Below are 22,677 nucleotides of genomic sequence, written 5' to 3' on the forward strand. Positions count from 1 at the left end.
GTGTGTGTGTGTGTGTGTGTGTGTGTGTGTGTGTGTGTGTGTGTGTGGTGACAAGGTCAGACTATGCATCAGGAAGATCACTTTGGCAGCCAAATGAAAGACGTACCAGAAAGAGGAGACGTGAGGTAGGAAAACTGACGAAAAGCTATTGCAATAGTCCAAGCAAGAGGTAATGAGAGCCTGTAATAGGGTGGTGGCTGTGTAAGTAGTATGAAGGGGGCATGTAAAAATTATGAAGGTAGAAACTAAAAGACATGGCAAGAGATTGTATTTATCAGGGGAATGGGTGAAGGAAATGAAATAATCCCTGCCCTCAAGGAGCTTACCTTCTTTTTGGTGCTGAGGGGGCAAGGATACAACATGTACACAGGTGAATAGTAATAGCTAAACTTTGTATAGCGCTTTAAGGTTTGCAGAATGCTTTATATCATCTCAGTTGATCCTCGCAACAACTTTATGATGTAAGTACCATTATTAAACCCCTTTTTGTTGATGAAGAAACTGAGGCTGAGAGAAATCAAATGCCTTGCTCAGGGTCATATAACTAGTTACATGTCTGAAGAAGTAGAACTTAGGTCTTTCTGACTCCAAGTATACTCCAATACACCACCTAATTTCCAGTAATTTCAAGGGGGAGAGAGGTACATTTGAGGGGATTAGGAAAGGCCTCATATAGGAGATGTTACCTGAACTGTGTTTTGAAGGAAATTAAGGATCTGATTAAGGAAGAGGGAGTGTATTTCAAATGTGAGGGACCACTTGTGGAAAAACATGGAGGCAGGAGATGGAATGTCATTTACAGGGAATAGCTAGTTCTAGTTTGCTTGGAAAATCATATGAAGAGAACTAATATGAAATAAGACTAATAGGTAAGAGCTAGAAAGATTATGGAAAATTTGAAATGTCATACTGAAAATTTTATCTTAGATGCAGTAAGAAGCCACTGAAAACTTTTGAGGAGGGGAGTGACACGGTCACATCTGTGTTTTAGATTTGTCAATAGTGTATAGGATGGATTGTGGAGGGTAAAAAATGGAAGTAGGGATACCAGTTAGGCTATGCAATAATCCAAGTGAGAAATGATGAGAGTTTGAATTAAGATGGTGGCTGTGTGTGTGGAGAGAAAGGGGCAGATAGGAGAGATGTTGTGAAGGTAGAATTGACTGGACTTGGCAACTAATTGGATATGGTTATTGAGGCAGCATGAAGAGTTTAGCAATACTAGGAGATTGCAAACCTAAGTTACTGGAGGAATTGTTTTCCCCTCAACAGAAACATGGAATTGGAAGAATTGATAGGTTTAAGGAAAATACATGACATAACAAATTCCATTTTGGAAATGTTGGAGCTGGAGATATCTGTAAGACATTGAGATGGAAATGTTTAGCAGGAAGCTGGTAACGCAAGTCTGGGGTTCAAGAGAAATAGTAGGATTGGATTTAGCAATCATTTATAGAGAGATGATAACTAAATCCACTGGAGATAATGGGTTCACCAGGAAAATATGTAAAGAAAGAAGAGGGCCTAGGATATAGCTTTTCGGCCTAGTGGATAGAAGAAAGATGATGATCCAACAAGAGAGGCTGAGAAGGAAAGATAAAGACAACCAAGAGACAGTGGTGTCATGAAAGTCAAAGGAGGGGAGTTTTATCCAAAAGAAGGAGGTGATTTACGGTGTGAAAAGTGGTGGATAGGTTTATGGCAGATTGATGAATTCACTAGAGTTAAAAAAAGACATTTCTGATTTCCCAGTGATTAATGGAGTCCCTTCCAGAACTGATTTTCTGTCATCCTCACACACTGTTATCACCCTCTTTGTCATTTACATGTTCCAGGTTTATAGGAGAACACAAAATAGTTTTGGAGGGTAGTAGGAGTTGTCATTTTCAACCTTTTATTGGACATTTATCTTTATCATTGAAGTCATGGAATATTTTGACCTTTAGCTACTTTATTGACCATCTTTCACTTGATGAAATCCTGGGACAAGGGACAAACTAGTTTAAATTTGGAATTACTTGGAAATAGGGGTTGTACTCTTCATGTAGACACTGAGGCCCCGGGCTATTGTTGGAGAGAGAGAGGTGGATGAAGCAGTGCTTTGGAGGCAATGATGGAAGAAGGGTGGATCAAGAAGAAAACATAGTAGGAGGTGAGCAGACCAGGTTTGTTCCTGAGAGAGGATCAGAAGAGACTGAGGAACTTTGAAGAGTAGGGAAAGAAGATGTGCTTTCTTTTCTTCTTCTGCAAAACAAGTGGGCTGGCTTAGATGATCTCTGAGCGTCACTTCAGCTCTGATGCTATATGTTCTCAGGTCCTTGCCAGGTCTGACATTGTGTATTCCAGCTCTAATATGTAATTCTGTGCTGTAATCATAGCATTGGTTTTGTGAATATGAGCCTTTCTAGTGGGATAAGACAGTCTTCTTATATTTTATTTCAAACTTATAGACAGTAACCGAGGATAAGTATGAGGTTTCATCTGACACAGAAGAAGCAAATATAGTTATTGCCTCATGCAAGGAACCCAAAATGCAGGTTACGATTTCAGTCACATCGCCCCTGATGCGAGAGGATACTTCCACAGACAAAGGTGAGGCATATGCTATTTCCTTCATGAAAATCACACCATCTTTCCCTTAAAATTCTTTATTATGTAACTGTTTCAGTATGTTGAGAGGTGCCATGGTATTAATTGAAAGAAATGTGAAATTGTATGACTCAGTTTGAATTCTCATTCTGAAATTTATTAGCTATGTGACCCTGGGCAAATGACTCAATTTGAGTCTCACTTTTTCATCTGTAATATAAAGGCACTAATATTTGTACTAACTATTTCAGGGTATTGTTGTGAGGAAAGCATTGTGTATGTCGTAAAGTGCCATACGTATTGGAATTAATATATTTACTGTACCCGGTGAGAGTATTTTCATTGTAGGAAGGAAATATGATGTAGCAGAACTTCTGGAGTCAGAAGACTTGAGTTTGAGTTCCAGCTCTACTATTTATTGCCTGATTGAGCTTGGACAAGTCATTTAACCTCTTAACTCCAGTTTCCTCATCTGTAAAATGGGAATAATACTTTGTGAGGAAACCACATGTCTTTGTACTAATGGATCTGTGTTCTCATAGTGAGATACTCCCTCCATTTGTGCAGATTGCACTGGATTTACGCCTTTTCAAACTTTGTACAAATGCATGAAAACATTTACTGTCCACATGCTTACATGAATCTTCTAAAGGGGCGTGAGGATGGGACATAACAATGTGCTGGAAGCCTTCCTTTAGGGCTTTTGAGAATATGTGGGTACCAGTATAGCATGCTCAGGCTGCCCAGCTGTTATTGCTCTCTTTCTCATGGCTAGACCACCTCCTTTTCCTAACATGCATTTCCTGCATATCCATTTTGTCATTAGGAATATGCTGTTGCCTACTTCTATGTATTGTACATTTTCCCATTCCTCTTTGGGTTGCCTATTGTTCTGATGCTTTTTAAAAAGCTTAAAATTTTTATTGATAAATTTTGTTTCAATGCGTTATATACATCTTCAACTTCTCCCAATTGTATACCCCTCACAGTATACAATCCTTCAAAACTGTGAAGTAAAATAACATAGGGATGATTGCAACTGATAATATATGTAACCTTATATATAAATAGTTTTCCATTTATTAAAATAAAGGACAGGTGTATGCTTTATAAGTTAGTACCAATGTTGTCCAATGTTTTATAATCTTAGTTGTATTTCCAATTAAAATTGGCCTTATTTTATAGTAATTGTATATATTCTTTTGGTGCCTTTTTGTTCACTTTGCATGCAATTTTGATCCTTTAGAGATTGTAATATTTCATGATTCATAACTGTACTGGAACATAAGAAGAATATTGATATTAAAAAGAGCTGTGAACTGGTCCAGCCATTCTGGAAAATAATTTGTAATTATGGCCCCAACTCTATTAAGCTACTCGCATTTTGATCTAGCAATACTGCTACAAGATCTATACCCCAAAGGGATCAAAGAAAGAGGGAAAGGACTCATGTTTAAAATAATTATAGGAGCTCTTTTTGTGGCAGCAAAATTGGAAACTGATGGAGTATTCATCAATTGAAGAATGGTAAATGAATGTGGTAGAAGAATGCTGCAATGTAAGAATTGATGAAGGGCATGATTTCAGAAAAACCTCAGAAGACTTGTGTGAACTGATTCAGAATCAATATGGGTAGAACCAGGAGGACAGTTTATACAGTAACAAATAACATTGTAAAGACAAATAACTTTGAAAAACTTAGTAACTCTGATAAACACAATGACCAACCATGATTCCAGAGGACTCATGATGAAACATGCTGCCTATCTCCAGAAAGAGGGCTGATAGACTCAGAAGGCAAGTTGAGCAATTTTTTTGGACGTGGCCAAAAGAGACATTTATTTTGCTTGACTATACGCGTTTGTAATGGGTTTGTTTTTCTTGCTTTTTCAATGAGGGAAGTAGGTGGGTAGGAGAAAGAGAATGCAGACCTAAAAATAAAAATTTTAAAAATAAAAAGCAAAAAAATCCAAAATAAATTAAAAGACAGGCTTTTGTGTTTCAGGAAATGTATTTGATATCTTTGAAAATGCTATGCAATTCCTCAAAAGTAAGCCGACCTGTGACTGTCTACCTTCCCATTTCCAGGCCCAACTTATTGTTTGTTTGCAGATTGTCCAAGAAGCACATGTCTTTTACAGAGACATCCTCTAAGCTGGGTGTCAGTATAACTAAACATGGTCTAGTCAATGGGTTGTCTTCATTTATGAAGTTTTCCTGTCTGGATTGTTAGGTTGAGTTCTGTTAAGTGTTACAGTTTCCACTGAGGAGTCTTTAATATTTGATGGCTTGATGCAGTCATCACAGTGATATCCTAAAATAGGAGATTCTGGAAAACCTCATTAGTTATAAGGAATCCCTCTTCTTTTTTTTATTCTGGGCTGAACATCTCTTGACAGTAGCAAACACCTTTGGAGAGCATGTCACCTTATTTTATGCCTTGTTTGGCATTATAGAGAAAAAAAGATTTTTATCTATTGTTACATTTATCAGGAAATCCTATGTGATTTAAGCATATACATGGGAGATACTATTTTGGAAAGGAATATTTAAAGCTAAATTTTGTTCTGTGAAATCAAATGTTTTGTCATAAGCAATAAGCAAAGTGGGATCTTTGTGCAAAGTATTCTTTATTCTTTTTTCTTTTTTCTCTCTCTTTTTTTTTTGTTAGGCAATTGGGGTTAAGTGACTTGCCCAGGGTCACACAGCTAGTACGTGTCAAGTGTTTGGTCTGAGGCCGGATTTGAACTCAGGTCCTCCTGACTTCAGGGCTGGTGCTGTATCCACTGCGCCACCTAGCTGCCCCTGTGCAAAGTATTCTTTGCCCCTCTTAATCACTTATGCAGTTGAAGATGTAGTCTGCTGTAGCACACCATTGTAAAAACTTGATTCTATTAACTTTTTATATTTTTATCAGGGATCCCTGGGTACATGTCTGGACCATTCTCATAAAGAATAGAAATGAGAAAGTTGGCTTGTAAGTTGGTAGTTGCTGATAACCTCTTTGTGGCCTTTTTCTTTTGGTGGCAATAACTCCTTTGAATTTGTTCTTCAGTTATTCAGTCAATTGTAAGGTACTATATAAAATATGTGCTATTATCTTTGGTACCATATTCAGAAGGACTAGAGCCTCAGAAAACTCAACTCTTTCTTCTTTATATTTCAAAGGAGAAAGAGTTCTGAAAAAAAAAAAACACCACTAATACCTGCCATCTTTAAAATGTGACATAGTGAATAGGGCACTGGACTTGGAATCAGGAAGGCTCATATTCAAATTCCACCTAAGACATGGACCTGAGTCCTATGTGACACCAAGGAAGTCGGTTAATTTCTCTGTGCCTCAGTGTCATCATCTGTAAAATGAGGGGATTGGATTTGATAGCATCTAAGATTCTGTACTTCTAAATCTAAAGTTCTGCTATCTCAAATTACCTTGCCACATTCTATTAGAGAGGATTGTTTGTATTGTTCCCAGTTTATGATGAAGAAGTAACCCACTTACAATGGCTTGTACTAATGGATTGTGATGATAGTAGCACCTGATAATTAGGTATATAGATGTGAGAATGCATATAAGCAGAGGTGCCTCTATAGGTGACTGAAAACCATGATGAGGTTTGAAACTTAGATATCTAGGAGTTTGTATTTTTACCCTGGGGCAAATGTGTTTTGTCAATAGGTGATAATCACAGGATTTGGGGTTATTATAGGGACTTTAGTGATCACCTGGTCTAATCACCTAAGATGGAGAAGCTAAGGCACAGAGAGGTGATAAACTGTCTAAGATCTCACAGCTAGTAAGCAGCAGAATTAGATTTTGGACCTAGGCCTTCTGATTTAATGTCTTCACAATGTCAGATTCCACAGGTATAGGGGAAGGAAGCCTAGGGAAGTTCAAAGACTTGAGATTAAAGTTCAGTGGGAAATAATGTGTTCTGTTTTGAACCTGTTTAGCTTGAGCTATCTGTGGGACATCCCTTTCAAAACATCCAAAAGGCAGTTGATGATACAGGACCGGAACTTAGAAGAATTAGGGATGACGATATGGTTTTAGGAGTAACTACATAGAGATGATATTTCAACCCATGCTTAATGATAAGATTACCAAGTTAGTGGATGTGACATGTATGATGAACCAGCAAAAGAAACAGGAGAAATGGTCAAACATGTAGGAGAAAGACCAGGAGAAAGTGGTATCACAAAAACACACTTTCCCATCCTGTGTGATTTTTGTCTGTCTTCCCAGAGATCCTCTAAAGTATATCTACACATCATATAGATACTTTCCCTTAGGTCTTTGCAACTCATTTGTACCCACCATGCACCTCTCCATTTTACCTTGAGTCACTCACAAATTTTTGATTCTTTTGAGAAAGTGGTATTCTAAGACTTGCAACTATATAGCACCACTGGGAAAATAGTAATAATAATAAGATAGATTCTTGATTAGGGAGCAGCTTGAGATCATTAAAAGCACTATGTAGTTTTCAGAAAGCAGTCAAACCTGCCTTCTGACTCTTACTAAATTCTGGGCCAAGCTCATTGTTCTTTCTGCAGTACTTATCCTAAATATAAATACTGACATATTGACTTAATGAATTGGCCAGCCAATTGCATGTAATAGGCTAAAATATTGGTATTTTCATCCTTTTTTCCTGTATTTATAATCAGTCATGGCTAGTATAATAATAGTCATGGCTAGCATTTATGTAGTGCTTTAAGGTTTGCAACAAATATAATCTCATTTAATCCTTTTAATATTATGGAATGATGCAATAAGCATCCACAAAGAGAAGTATCTGAAGGACCTCACCATCTATCATCCATTTGGACATTGAGCCACAACTTACTATACAGCAGCATTGAATACCTTTGGCAAACATGTGTCTCATAGTTAATTAATCATCAGAATGTCCTTGAATAGAGTTATATATGTAGTCTCATTTTCTAAGGAAATGGCCTTAACATATATATGTCTTTGTTGGAGGACCCTTTAAGGCTTTATCTTTTTCTACAGAGTTAGGTGTATATGTACATATATATATATATATATATATATATATATATATATAGTGGTAATCAACATAGAATGAGTATAATAGGATCTTGTAGTTGCTACACCTTTCAGTCAATTTTAAAGACCAATAATGTGGTCTGCCGTGGAAAATCACTTGTGAAAACCTGCATTTTGCCTTGTCCTGTCTTTATCAATGGCATGCTTGATACATTTGTAGATGATTGTTTGAAACATTTACAAGGATAAGATGTATATGAGTCTGTGTATATCAATGACAACTTTGTTTGGGTAGTGCTATTCATTATATTTTCCACTTAGTCCATTGTCCTTCCTAATTTGTCTTCTCAAGTGCCATTTCTGCTTCCTCATATGGCACATTAATGAATTATTACTGAGGTAGTTACTTATATTGATTATAAAAATAAATTGTCATAGAAATGCTAAAAAAGGGGGTGGAGCCAAGATGGCAGAGTAAAAGCAATGACTTGCTTGAGTTCTCCCCCAAACCCCTCCAAATACCTGTTGAAAATGACTCTAAACAAATTCTAAAGCAGCAGAACCCACAAAAAGACAGAGTGAAACACATTTCCAGCCCAAGACCAATCTGGATGGTTGATTGGAAAGGTCTATCGCACAGGGTACAGAGAGGAATGCAGTTTGGCGTGAGCACGCAGGCAAAACAGGCCTCAGCGAACCTGGAGCAGGCTTCAGACGACTGAAGTGAAGGCAGCTGTGGCGATTTCGAGGCTTCTCAACCTACAAACACCAAAGACTACTTGGAAGGTCAATATGAAAAGTCTGTGACTGCAGTGAGAGAGAAGCACAGTCCCAGCCCCAGTTCTCCCTTGTGGCCTGGGGTGGTGGCTGCTTCCAGAGCTTCCAGCCCACAGATTTAGGGGAAATCGAGTGGCTGATCAGAGGGGGTTGCAGGAATCTCTTTGCTGGTACAAAATTCTCTTGCTTTGCATGTGCTTGGATCTGGGCCAAAGTTCTGGGTGGTGATCCTGGGGCAAGGAGGAATGCTGGCATGGTGGAGTGCAGTGGTGGTGGAGAGGGAAACCTCCTCACGGTTACAAGGTAGAAAAGAGTGCTTGTGGTCACTCATAGACCAGAGCACAGGCCAGGAAAGGAATAAACACCTTGCCCCTGATCATAGCACCTTGGAAGAACTGAAAATTTACAGGTCCCTAGAAGTATCTCTGAAAACAGCTGCACAAAACCCCCGAAGCTTGGGACAGTACATTCTCCACACTGGAAACAGATTCCTACCTTAACAAACAGTTTATAACTCAAGTAATTGCCTGGGATCATGAGCAAACCTCGCAAAAAGTCAGACCATAGAATCTTTCTTTGGTGACAAAGAAGATCAAAACATACAACCAGAAGAAGACAACAAAGCCAAAGCTCCTACATCCAAAGCCTCCAACAAAAATATGAATCAGTCCCAGGCCATGGAAGAGCTCAAAAAGGATTTTGAGAAGCAAGTAAGAGAAGTAGAGGAAAAACTGGGAAGAGAAATAGAGGGATGCAAGAAAATCATGAAAAACAAGTCAACAGCTTGCTGAAGGAGACCCAAAAAAATACTGAAGAAAATAACACCTTAAAAAATAGCCTAAACCAAATGGCAAAAGAGGTCCAAAAAGCCAATGAGGAAAAGAATGCCTTCAAAGCAGAATTGGCCAAATGGAAAAGGAAGTCCAAAAGCTTACTGAAGAAAATACTTTCTTAAAAATTAGAATGGAGCAATTGGAAGCTAGTGATTTTATGAGAAATCAAGACACTGCAAAACAAAACCAAAAGAATGAAAAAGTAGAAGACAATAGGAAATATCTCATTGGAAAAACAATTGACCTGGAAAATAGATCGAGGAGAGAGAATTTAAAAATTATTGGACTATCTGAAAGCCATGATCAAAAAAAGAGCCTAGACTTCATCTTTCAAGAAATTATCAAGGAAAACTGCCCTGATATTTTAGAACCAGAGGGCAAAATAGAAATTGAAAGAAATGCTAAAAAAAAAAAATCTGTTACATTTCCTGTTTTTTTTTTTGTTGTTGTTGTCCTGCCATTTTCATCCAGGAATACGTTTTGGGTAAAATGCCTTAGTTGTATCGTAAGCCACATTGTTGGATTGTTGTTGATTGTTTTGTTGGTGCCACTGCTTTTCATTGCTTTGTTAGATAGTACTACTCATAATCTTCTCCTGGCCTCTGTAGGGTCTTATGAACAGGTTCATGTGAGGGGTTCCTGCAAATTTGGGAATGGCTGAACAATTTATGGTATATGATATAATAGAATACTATTGTACTACAAGAAATGATGAAGATGGTTTCAGAGAAACCTGAGAAGACTTATATGAAATGAAGCAGAGTGAATTGAGCAGAACCAGGAGAATGATATATATAATAACAACTCTGTTTAAAAAAAAACAACTTTGAAAGACTTAAGAAATCTGCTAAGTGCAGTGAGCAACCATGATTTCAGAGTATTGATGTTGAACTATGCTATCCATCTCCTGACAGAAATGTTATAGATTCAAGATACAGAATGAGACTTGGATAATATGGAAATTTGTTTTGATTATACGTATTTGTTACAAGGGTTTTATTTCTCTTTCTGTATGTGTATAGAAAATAAATACTTTTTAATTTAGAAATGAAATTAAGTGAAAAAATGCAAATCTCTCTCAAAACAAATGGGTTTGTGTTATAAGGTGGCATTGCTAATGATTGCCATGCCTTTCTACTTGGCAAAATAACTTTTTGCTGTCTAAGGTGGTTTCTAATTTCATCTTATCTTTGTGGCAGTTACTTTATATCTGTTCAACTTTTTGCAATAAATTTTATAATAAAATTATTTCCCACTTTTTAAATGCAAAAGCTGTTTTAAATAGGCCAAGGTGGAGTTGTAATTACCTATTATGTGTTTACTATCTTTAGCCTTTTAACTGTTGCTGGTTTTTGACTTTTACTTTAACTAGTCAATGAGCTGACTGTACATTCATCTGATTCTGATGTAATTTAGATTTATCACTATTCATTTTCCATCCATTAAGATATAGGAAATTTTATTTTTGTAATGATATTCAGTCCAATCTCTTTCTTTTATTATTTTTTAATTAATTTTTTTCAATCAACAACGATCTGCCTTCTCTCTCTGCAACCCCTCCCTTATTGAAAAAGAAAGAGAAGGAAAACCTCTATTACCAACATGTATAGTCAAGGAAAGCAAATTTCTGCATTGGCCATGTCTAAAAGGAAAAAAACGCTCATTTTGCTTTCTGAGTCCCTCACCTCTGTTTAAGGAGATTAGCAGCTTGTTTCATCATTGCTCCTTTGGAATCATGGTTGGTCATTATGCTGTTAAGAGTTGCTAAATCTTTCAGAGTTGTTTATCTTTACAATATTGTTATTATATAAATTGTTCTTTTGGTTCTGTTCTTGCCTCATGCAAGTTTTCCAAGTTTCTCTTAATCTGTATCTTTCATCATTTCTTGCATAACAAAAGTATTCCATCACATTTATATGCTGTAACTTATTTAGCCATTCCCCCAATTAATGGGTACCACCTCAGTTTCCATTTTTTCCACAGCAAAAAGAGCTATGAATATTTTTGTACATCGTTGTTTAGTTTGTTTTGCTTAACACTAATCCATACTTTGATCTACCCTACCTCTAAATACTCTTTCTCCCTTTTCCCTCCTGTTTTTCTTTTGAGTGAAATATATTTCTGTATCCAACTGTGTGTGTTGATAGTCTCCCTTTGACCATTTAAGATGAGAGTAAGGTTCAAGTGTCAGCTGCTCCCCTTACCCTTTCTTCCTTGTTTGTTTGTTTTTTCTTGCATACCCTAATATATATAACACACACACATATATATACATGCATACACACATATATATATGCATGTATATATATATATAATATGCATGTGTGTGTGTATATATATATATGTATATGAGTGTGTGTGTATGTATATGTTTACACACACATTATGGTAATTTTCCTTAAACTTCCTCTCCCTTTCCTTCCTTCCAGTGTATTTGTCTTCCCTTCCTATACCATTCTTCTTTTAAGATCATCAAGATTTAACAGAGCCACTCCAAGGCCTTCTGTCTCTTTAGACTCTATGACCCCTGATGATGATAGGGGTTCAAAGGAAACAAATATATCATCTCCCCATACTAGAATGTAAATAGTTTATCCTTGTTTAGTCTCTTATAATTATCATTCATGTTCACCTTTTTATGTTTCTCTCGACTCCTGTGTTTGCATTTCAAAGTTTCTGCTCAGTTCTGATCTTTTATCAGGAATGCTTCTGTTTCATTAAAGATTCATTTTCTCCCATGTAGGATTATACTCAGTTTTTCTGGGTAAGTTATTCTTATATGTAAGCCTATGTCCTTTGTCTTCTGAAATATCATGTTCCAAGCTCTCTGCTCATTTATAGTAGTGGTTGCTAAATCATGTATGATCTTGACTGTGGCTTCTTGATATTTGGATTCTTTATCTTGGCTGCTTGTAGTAGTTTTTCTTTGATGTGGAAGTTCTGGGTGTTGGTTATTTTGTTCCAGGGAATTTTTATTTGGGAGTTTCTTTTAGGAGGTGACCAGTAGATTCTTTCTGTTTCTACTTTGCCCTCTCATTCTAAGAGATATAGGCAATTTTGTTTTATGATTTCTTGAAATATGATATTTAGGCTATTTTTTTCTTATCTTGGTTCTCAAGTAGTCCAGTGAGACTTCAATGAACTCTCTCTGATCTATTTTTGAAGGCAGTTGTTTTGTTATGATATACTTTACATTTTCTTCTTCTTCTTTTAGTCTTTTTGATGTTGTTTTAATATTTCTTGTATTCTCAAGGAGCCATTAGCTTCTATTTGGTCCATTCTAATTTTTAGGATGTTTATTGCTTGGATAAGATATTGTACTTCTTGCTAAGCTTAATCCCCTTAACTATTATTTCTTCCATAGTTCTCCTTTCTTTTCTGTTTTTTCTCTAGCGCTCTCATTTTATTTATAAAATTTTTTTAAACTACAAAAAAAAATCTTTCATTATCTCTTCCAGGAATTCTCATTGAATTTGTGCCCATGCTGTGTTTTACTTTATGTTTTAGACTCATTCTCTTCTTTTGTATTATGTCTTGAGCATTTCTGTCACAGTAAAAGCTCTTTATGGGCAGACTCTTTCTTTGTTTAAGCATTCTCCCAGCCTCCTTCCTGACTTTGGACTTTATGTTAGGTCTGGTCTCTCTTTACTTCTAGAGGAAATGTCTGGTCTGGTCCTGCTGCTGTTCTTTTTGGGGGTGTTGAGTGTAATGTTATTCCAATTGTTGTGTACAGCTCAGGCACAGGGACCTGCAAGCTTTCAGTGCTCTCAAAGTGCTTTGATCCAGGTCAAAGTCTGATTGCTATCCCTGTGGTCTGAGGTACGCAAGTTTCCATTATAGGTTTGGGTCTGAATAATAGGTCTTCCTTACTTGGAGTTTCAGTGGACTGCTGTTGTCCTTAGCCACTATCAACCAGCTGTCAAACTGTGCTGGTTTAGAATTACAGAACTGGAAACTCCCTTTTGGTTAGCATTCTTTCCCTGGTTATTCCACTGTAGGCTGCAGACTAGGCTATAGGCTAGAACTGAAACTCCATTCTGCTCCTGAGGTCAGAGCCCACATAGGTGCAATTTACCTATAGCTTGCTCCTTGTACACAGCCTAATGGCCACAACTACTCCTCATTATGGAATACCACCCTTAAGCACAAGTTCCCATTTCAGTCTGCGCTGAATTTGTGACTCAGAACTGGGCAATGAGTGACAGAGTTGCTAATTGGGTCCTATTACTTTACTGGGCACATGTTTAAGCCTCGCTCTGCTGAGTCTGAGGCCTCCTTTTGCCCTGGTGCACAGCCTCACCCTGCTGCTGGAGCACTTTGGGGCATGCTCCTGTCCATACCCTATCATAATGTACCTAGACCTCTTTGCCTTCCTATGCTAACCTGGGCTGGAAATATGATATTGTGATTTTTTCCAGGGGTTCTGTACAGATTTTTTTCTAGATCTGTTTGTAGTAGTTTTTTGGGAGGATGCTTGCTCTGCTTTTTCTTGCTACCCTACCATCTTGGCTCCACTGCCTCCTTCCCCCTCACCCCCAACTCTGTTCTTGAAGAAAATATTTATAATCTATAGTCATGATACATTTGAGGAATATATGTTTATATTATATAATATAATTATTATATTATATATATGGTACATATGAGGAATGTATTTCTTAATAGTAAGACATTTTTCCAGTGTACTTTTTGCCATCCTGTATTTGTATTGAAGTTGTTGTTTGTTGTTAGTTGGGCATTCAGTCGTGTCCAATTTTTCATGATCCCATGGACCACTGCATACTAGACCCTTCTATCTTGCATTGTCTCTCAAAATCTGTACAAGTTCGTGTTCACTGTTTCCATGGAACTATCTATCCATCTCATCCTCTGCCATCACCTTCTACTTTTGCCTTTAATCTTTCCCTAAATCAGGGTCTTTTCCAATGAGTCCCATTTTCTCATTATGAAACCAAAGTATTTCAGCTTCAGCTTCAATATTTGACCTTTCAGTGAATACACTGAAATAATTTCTTTTAAGTATTGACTCATTTGATCACCTTTCTGTCCAAGGGACTCTCAAAAGTCTTCTCTAGCAACACAATTCAAAAGTGTCAATTTTGCGGCGCTCAGCTTTCTTTATAGTCCAACTCTCACAACCATACTTTGCTACTGGGAAAACCATAGCCTTGGCTATATAGACCTTTGTTGGCAAAGTGCTATCTCTGCTTTTTATTATGCTGTCCAGATTTGCCATAGTTCTCCTTCCAAGGAGCAAGCATCTTTTAATTTCATGGCTACAGTCACTTTCTGAAGTGATCTTTGAAGCTCACTAATATAAAATTTGACACTGCTTCCATTTCATCTTCCTCTGTTTTCCAGGAAGTCATGGGACCAATTGCTAAGCTCTTGGCTTTTTTTTTTTATGTTAAGTTTCAAGCCAGTTTTTACACTCTCCTCTATCATCCTTATCAAGAAGCTTCTTAATTCCTCTTCACTTTCTGACATCAGAGTGGTATCATCTGCATACCTGAGATTGTTGATATTTCTCCTGGCAACTTTAATTCTGTCTTTTGGTTTGTCTAACCTGGAATTTTGCATGATGTAATCTGCATATAAGTTAAATAAATAAGGTAACAATATATAGCTTTGTTATATGCCTTTTCTAATCTTAAATCAATCAGTTGTTCCATGTTCGGTTCTAACTCTTGCTTCTTGGCCCCTGTACAGGTTCCTCAGGAGATAAGTAAGATGATCTGGTACTTCCATCTCTTTGAGGACTTGCTACATTTTAATGTGATCTAAATAGTCAAAAGCTTTAGTGTAGTCAATGAAACAGAAGTAATGCTTTTCTGAAACTCCCTTGCTTTCTCCATAATCCAGTGAATGTTGGCAATTTGGTCTCTAGTAACTTTGCCTCTTCAAAAACCAGCCTATTCTTCTGGTAATTCTTGGTTCACATATTGCTGAAGCCTAGCTTGCTTAATCTTAAGCATAACCTTGCTGGCATGTGAAATGAGCCAAATTGTTTGTAATTTGAATGTTCTTTGGCATTACCCTTCTTTAGGATTGGGACATAAGCTAATCTTTTCCAATCCAGTGGACACGTGAGTTTTCCAAATTTGCTGGCGTGTTGAATGCAGCACTTTAGCAGCATCAGCTTTTAGGATTTTAAATAGCTCAGTTGAAATTCTATCACCTCCACTAGCCTTATTGTTAGCAATCCTTCCTAAGGCTCACAACTCATTGTCCAGGATGTCTGGAGAATATCAGTAACCATTCCATTGTGGTTACTGTGTGATATTAAGATCTGTCTTGTATAACTATTTTTTGTGTATTCTTTTCCCTTCTTCTGAATTTCTTCTACTTGTGTTAAGTTCCTACCATTTTTACCTTTTATCATGCCCATTTTTATGTGAAATGTTCCCTTGATAGCTCTAATTTTCTTGAAGAGATGTTTCTTTCCCATTCTATTGTTTTCTTCTATTTCTTTGCATTGTTCATTTAAAAAAATCTTTTCATCTGTCCTTGCTATCCTCTGGAATTCTGCATTTAGTTGGGTATATCTTTCCCTTTCTACCTTATCTTTCTGTCCTTCTTTCCTCAACCATTTGTAAAGCCTCATTAGACAGCCATTTTGCTTTCTTGCTTTTCTTTTTCTTTGGAATATTTTTTATTATTGCCTCTTATACAATATTGTGGACTTCTGTCCATAGTTCTTCAGGCATTCTATCAGAGCTAATCATCACTCATATTCATAAGAGATATTAATTAGGTCATACCAATATGGTCTGATGGTTTTCCCTACTTTCTTCAATTTAAGTCTGAATTTTGTAATAAGAAGCTCATGATCTGAACCATAGTCAGCTCCAGGTCTTGTTATAACTGACTGCATAAAGCTTCTCCACCTTTGGCTGCAAAGTATATAATCTGATTTCAATATTGACCATCTGGTGATGTCCATGTGTAGAGTTGCCTTTTGGGTTGTTGAAAGACTGTTTGCTATAACCAGTAAGTTCTGTTGACAAAACTCATCAGCTTAATTTTGTACTCCAAAGCCAAAATTGCCTGTTATTCCAATTGTCTTTTGATTTCCTACTTCAGCATTTCAACCCCCTGTGATAAATGTGACATCTTTTATTTTTTTCATGTTGTAGGTCTTCATAGAATTGATCAACTTTGGCCTTTTTGGCATCAGTGATTAGAGCACAGACTTGTATTATTGTTTTTTTTTAATGGTAATTTATTTATTTTTTTGTTTTCAACATTTACTTCCACAAGATTTTGAGTTCCAAATTTTCACCTCATCTTGCCCCTCCCCCCACTCCAAGATGGCAAGCATTCTAAATACCCCTTCCTCTAGCCTGCCTTCCCTTCTATCTCTTCCCCCCCCTTCTCTTATCCCCTTCCTCTTCAATTTTCCTATAGGGCAGGATGGATTTCTATACCCCATTTCCTGTATTTCTTATTTCCCAGTTGCATGTGAAAACATTTTTTTTAAACATGTGTTTTTAAAACTTTGGGTTCCAAATTTTCTCCCTTCCTCCCTCCCCACCCACCCTCATTGATAAGGCAAGCAACTAAATATAGGTTATATATGTGCAGTTATGCAAAACACTTCCATAGTAGACATGCTGTGAAAAACTAACTCTATTTCCCTTAATCCTATCCCACCCACCCATTTATTCTATTCTTCCTTCTGACCCTGTCCCTCCTCAGAAGTATTTGCTTCTGATTACTCCCTTTCCCAATCTGCCTTCCTCTCTATCATTCCCCTACTCTCTTGTCCCTTTCCCCCCCTATTTTCCTGTAGGGTAAGACAGATTTCCATACCCAATTAAGTGTTATTCCCTCCTTAAGTCAAATCCTATGAGAATAAGATTCAATCATTCCCTCTCACCTTCCCCCATTTCCCCTCCACTGTAAGAGCCTTTTCTTTTCTGGTTTTTTTTTTTTTTTGTGGGATAATTTACCTTGTTCTACCTCTCCCTTTCTCCTTCTCCTAGTATATTCCTCTCTCATCCCTTAATTTTATTCTCCAGATATGATCCCTTCATTTTCAACTCACCCTGTGCCATCTATCTATCTATCTATCTATATCTATATATATATATACATATAATTTTTTCCCCTCCAACTACCCTAATACTGACAAAGGTCTCATGAGTTACAAATATCATCTTTCCATGCAGGAATGTAAACAGTTCAACCTTAATAAGTCTCTTGTGATTTTCTCTTTCCTGTTTACCTCTTCATGTTCCACTTGAGTCTTGTATTTGAAAATCAAATTTTCTATTCAGCTCTGGTCTTTTCACCAAGAATGCTTGAAAGTCCTCTATTTCACTGAATGACCATTTTTTCCCCTGCAGGATTATACTCAGTTTTGCTGGGTAGGTGATTCTTGGTTGTAATCCTATCTCCTTTGCCCTCCAGAATATTACATTCCATGCCCTGCAGTCCCTTAATGTAGAAGCAGCTAAATCTTGTGTTATCCTGATTGTGTTTCCACAATACTTGAATTGTTTCTTTCTGGCTGCTTGTAATATTTTCTCCTTGACCTGGGAACTCTGGAATTTGGCTATAATATTCCTAGGAGTTTTCCTTTGGGGATCTCTTTCAGGAGGAGATTGGTGGATTCTTTCAATTTCTATTTTGCCCTCTGGTTCTAAAATATCAGGGCAGTTTTCCTTGATAATTTCTTGAAAGATGATGTCTAGGCTGTTTTTTTGATCATGGCTTTCAGAGAGTCCAATAATTTTTAAATTCTCTGTCCTGGATCTATTTTCCAGGTCAGTTGTTTTTCCAATGAGATATTTCACATTGTTTTCTAATTTTTCATTCTTTTGGATTTGTTGTACAGTGTCTTGATTTCTCATAAAGTCACTAGCTCCCAATTGCTCAATTCTAATTTTTAAGGAAGTATTTTCTTCAGTAAGCTTTTGGACTTCCTTTTCCATTTGGCCAATTTTGCTTTTTAGGGCATTCTTCTCGTCATTGGCATTTTGGACCTCTTTTGCCATTTGGGTTAGGCTATTTTTTAAGGTGTTATTTTCTTCAGTATTTTTTTGGGTCTCCTTTAGCAAGCTGTTGACTTGTTTTTCATGATTTTCTTGCATCACTCCCAGTTTTTCCTCTACTTCTCTTACTTGCCTCTCAAAATCCCTTTTGAGCTCTTCCAAGGCCTGGGACTGATTCATATTTTTCTTGGAGGCTTTGGATGTAGGAGCTTTGGCTTTGTTGTCTTCTTCTGGTTGTATGTTTTGATCTTCTTTGTTACCAAAGTAAGATAATATAGTCTGACTCTTTTTTCGCTGCTTACTTATGATCCCGGCCAATTACTTGAGTTTTAAACTCTTTGTTAAGGTAAAAGGCTGCTTCCAATGTGAAGAGTGTACTGTCCCAGGCTTTGGGGCTTTGTACAGCTATTTTCAGAGGTACTTCTAAGGACCTGTAAATTTTCAGTTCTTCCAAGGTGGTATGATAAGGGGCGAAGTGTTTCCTCTCCACAGCCACAACTAGCTCCACCACACCAGCATTCCTCCTCGCCCCAGGACTGCCCCTCAGAACTGTGACCCAGCTCCAAGCACTGGTAAAGCAAGAGATTCCTGCCTCAGCATTGGCAAAGTAATCCCTGCAATCCATCTCTTATCAGCCACTCGATTCCCCCTCAGTCTGTGGGCCAGAAGCTCAGGAAAAAGCCACAGCCATGGGCCGCACTCGAGACTTGTGGCTGAGACCTAGCTCCTCTCTCACCGCAGTTACAGACTTTTCCCACTGACCTTCTAAGTTGTCTTTGGCGTTTGTGGGTTGAGAAGTCTGGAAACTACCACAGCTGCCCGCAATTCAGTCCTCTGAGGCCTGCTCCAGGGATGCTGTGGTCTGTGCACCCACACTGAACTGTGCTCCTCTCCCCGCCTGGCGCGATATACCTTTCCAATCAACCATCCAGGCTGTCTTTGGCTGGAAATTTGTTTCACTCTGTCTTTTTGTGGGTTCTGCTGCTTTAGAATTTGTTTAGAGCCATTTTTTTTAGGTATTTGGAGGGCTTTGGTATAGAGCTCAAGACAGTCACTGCTTTCCCTCCGCCGTCTTGGCTCAACTTGTATTATTGTGATGTTGAATGGTTTGCCTTGGATTTGAATAGATATCATTCATTATTATTGAGATTATACCCTAGTACTGCTTTTCTCACCTTTCTATTGACTATGAGGGTTATTTTATTTCTTCTAAGGAATTCTTGCCCACAGTAGTAGATATAGTGATTACCTGAATTAAATTTACCCATTCTCAGCTAATATGACAAAAAAGGGAAATATTGGATGTTGGAAGGGATGTGGGAAACCTGGGACACTAATGCACTGTTGGTGGAGTTATGAACTAATCCAGCCTTTCTGGAGACCAATTTGGAACTACACCCAAAGGGCTGTAAAACTGTGCATAGCCTCTAATTCAGCAATTCCATTGCTAGGTCTATATCCCAAAGACATCCAAAAAAATGAAAAAGGACCTATTTGTACAAAAATATTTATAGCAGCTCTTTTTGTGGTGGCTAAGAATTGGAAATCAAAGGGATGCCTGTCAATTGGGGAATGGCTAAACAAGCTGTGGTTTATGATTTTAATGGAGTATTATTGTGCTGTAAAAAAATGACAAGCAGGATGATTTCAGAAAAACCTGGAAAGATTTACATGAACTGATGCATGATAAAATTCTGTCTATGGGGTTTTCTTGATAAAGATACTGGAGTGTTTTGCCATTTCCTTGTCCAGTGGATCACCTTTTGTCAGAACTGTCCACTATGATCTGTCCATCTTGGATAACTTTGCACAGCATAGCTCATAGTTTCATTGAGCTATGCAAGCCCCTTTGCCATGACAAGGCAGTGGTCTAAGGGGGTTATATTGAAGATACCAAATATCAAAGTGTACTTTGACTTAGTTTTGAAAGGCTCGTCCAACTATTTGTAGAATTTATCTGCCTTTTTATCCTCTAAAATAGATGCTAGTAGTTAAATTAATATTATCTTCATGGTGGTCTTAAATGAGTGAATAAAAAATGCTTTATTATGTGCTTACAATGTGTCAGGAATATAATGTGGGGATAGAAATTAAAAAGTGAGTTGATCCCTGCTCTCAAGTTATTTTTTAATTGGAAAAGACAGCACATGTAGGAGGGTTCAGAGGATTAGAAGCAAGTGTAAGAGGTCTGGAGTGAATAGTGTTAGGGCAGATGGCAAGGCCTAGTAGCTGGAGGATGTAGTAGAAAGGTAAATGTAAGGCCTTATAGTCCTCCATCTTACTGGAAGGATTGTAGTTGGTGGCTCCTTGCTTATCCAAGTAGTATGAGCAGCATTGCCCATCCTTCGGTGTCAGGTGTGAATGGGTAGAGATTGGGAAGTGTGTGACCCATTCCCAGGGGGAAGAGTAGAGGGGAAACAGTAGACATGAAGGTTGTAGTGTAGCAGGAGTTGTGGGTTCCCTCCCACAGGGGTAGGATTGAAGGATCAGGATTCTTCTCTCCTCCTACCCAGGAGGGGAAAAGGGAAAAGGAAGCATTGTCAAAAAGATTTGTGGGAAGGGCTCCCCATAACATTGATCACTTCTGTGTTTTCTGGCAGCTGTTGAGAACTGAAGGTGGGCGGGGGAAAGGAAGGGTTCTCTGCGGTATCTTCTTACTTATGCTTATCATGAGCACTTATCTTATCATGAGACAAGATGACCAAGAGGCATTTCATGACATGATTTTTATTATTGCCTTTGGGTTCACAATGAAACCAATTGTGCCATTGTTATCATTTGTTTCCCCTATTTAGCTGCAACTTTCTTTTGGTTTCTGGTTTCTGTTTTCAGAAGAATCTCAACAGTAATATGGTTTAGTTCTAATAATATATTACTTGGGCAAAGGTCTCATATTTAGAATACCAAGAGTTACGTTCATATTTATTTACGGTCTTAAATTACTTGCTGCTTCGCCGTTTTCACCCTGGATCCAAAACAGGGTAATAATTCTGATACCTGGTTTGAAATTTTTCTTTGTTTTAATAGGTGAAGTTTTTAGCAGCAAAGTTCTTATCCATTCTTTCCTAATTCTAATCAGTTCTATAGATGTTAGAATTTCTTTCAGCAAAATTCAAGTGCCATCAAAATATTTGAAGCAGCACTTTTTGTTCTAGTAAAGAACTGGAAACAAAGTAGATGCCTGTCCCTTGGGGAGTGATTAGATGTGAATTTACTGGAATCTTACCACTCCATAAAAAGTAATGAACATGAAGAAGAAGAAGAAGAAGAAGCATGAGAAGACTTAGGTGAACTGATGTAAAATGAAGTAATCAAAAACCAAGAAAAAATATATACAATGAGAACGAACATCTATGTAAATGAAAAGAGGAAAGGAGAGGAAAAGTAACACTGTGTAATTATAATGACTGAGTCTGACCCCCAAGTAGAGATGAGAAAAGCAGCTTCCTTGTTTGTAGTAGTGTTGGCTGATGGATGTGGAATTTTACGCCTACTGCCAGACTTGGTTGATATGCCTGTTAGTTTTGCTGAATTGCTTTCCCGCCTCCCTCCTTTCTTACTTTTTTATATTTTGTTATAGGGGATGCCTCTCTAGGAATGGGATGAAGTAGACATATTTGGAAATGAATGTGATGTAAAAAAAAAAGATATCAATACATTTTTTAAACTCTCAATTGAAGTCCTGTTTAGTTAGAGATTACCCAGTCAGTGCCTTAATGTTGAAAAGTCCTCCTAGTAATCATGAAGACCTGGGTTTGAATCCTTCCTCTAAAACTCAATGACCATGGATAGGTCATTTCATTTTTCTGAGGCTGTCACCTATAAAATAAGAGTAAGAATGCCTGTGTCAGAATAGAGAAGCAGCATGCAGTAATAAGGAGAGAACTGACCTTGAAACTTTGAAGACTTATGTTCAAATCTTGCCTCTGTCATATATTGGCTCTGTGACCCTGGCATTATTCTCCAAATGTGTCAAACTCAAGTCCCGACAAACTCCCAAGTGCAGCCAAAACTAGATTAAAATGTAATTGAGAAATGTTTAAGAAAATAAATAAAAATATAATAAAACATAATGTTTATTTGTAGTTTTGTAAGTCAATGTAGGGATCTGTTTCTATTTGAGTTAGATGCCACTGCTAGACAACTCTCTTAGACTAAGCTGCATAAATGATGCCAACTTGCATTGGTTGAGTTTCTGCACCCAGAGTTCCCTATTTCAGTGAAATCACAGGTCTGGCCCCTTAACCAGGGCCTATCCCTAATAACAACTGCAATATTTACCTCACAGGGCTTCTGTTATGCTCAAATGAGATGATTATTGTAAAGTACTTTGTGAACTTCAAGCAATTTCATAAATGTCAGTTATTATTGATAGACTGTAGATTTGGCATTATTTTGGTATTATTGGGTATTATTTCCTGTGAAGCCAACTATAAAAAACAGTATTTCATCCAGCAAACAATTCTTG

At 37.5% G+C, this 22,677-nt stretch overlaps 1 protein-coding gene across 1 annotated transcript in view; it reads left to right on the top strand.

The window, feature by feature from the left end:
- ZFR2 (zinc finger RNA binding protein 2) overlaps nt 1-22,677 on the top strand; it is a 139,768-nt gene that overhangs the window by 104,824 nt on the left and 12,267 nt on the right. The window contains exon 14 of the mRNA XM_027851298.1: nt 2,451-2,592. Within this exon, the coding sequence (XP_027707099.1) occupies nt 2,451-2,592 (142 nt within the window). The remainder of the gene's footprint in view (nt 1-2,450; nt 2,593-22,677) is intronic.

Source organism: Vombatus ursinus, unplaced genomic scaffold (assembly GCF_900497805.2).
Source record: "Vombatus ursinus unplaced genomic scaffold, bare-nosed wombat genome assembly UNPS02009173.1, whole genome shotgun sequence".
In the NCBI taxonomy this organism is placed as follows: domain Eukaryota; kingdom Metazoa; phylum Chordata; class Mammalia; order Diprotodontia; family Vombatidae; genus Vombatus; species Vombatus ursinus.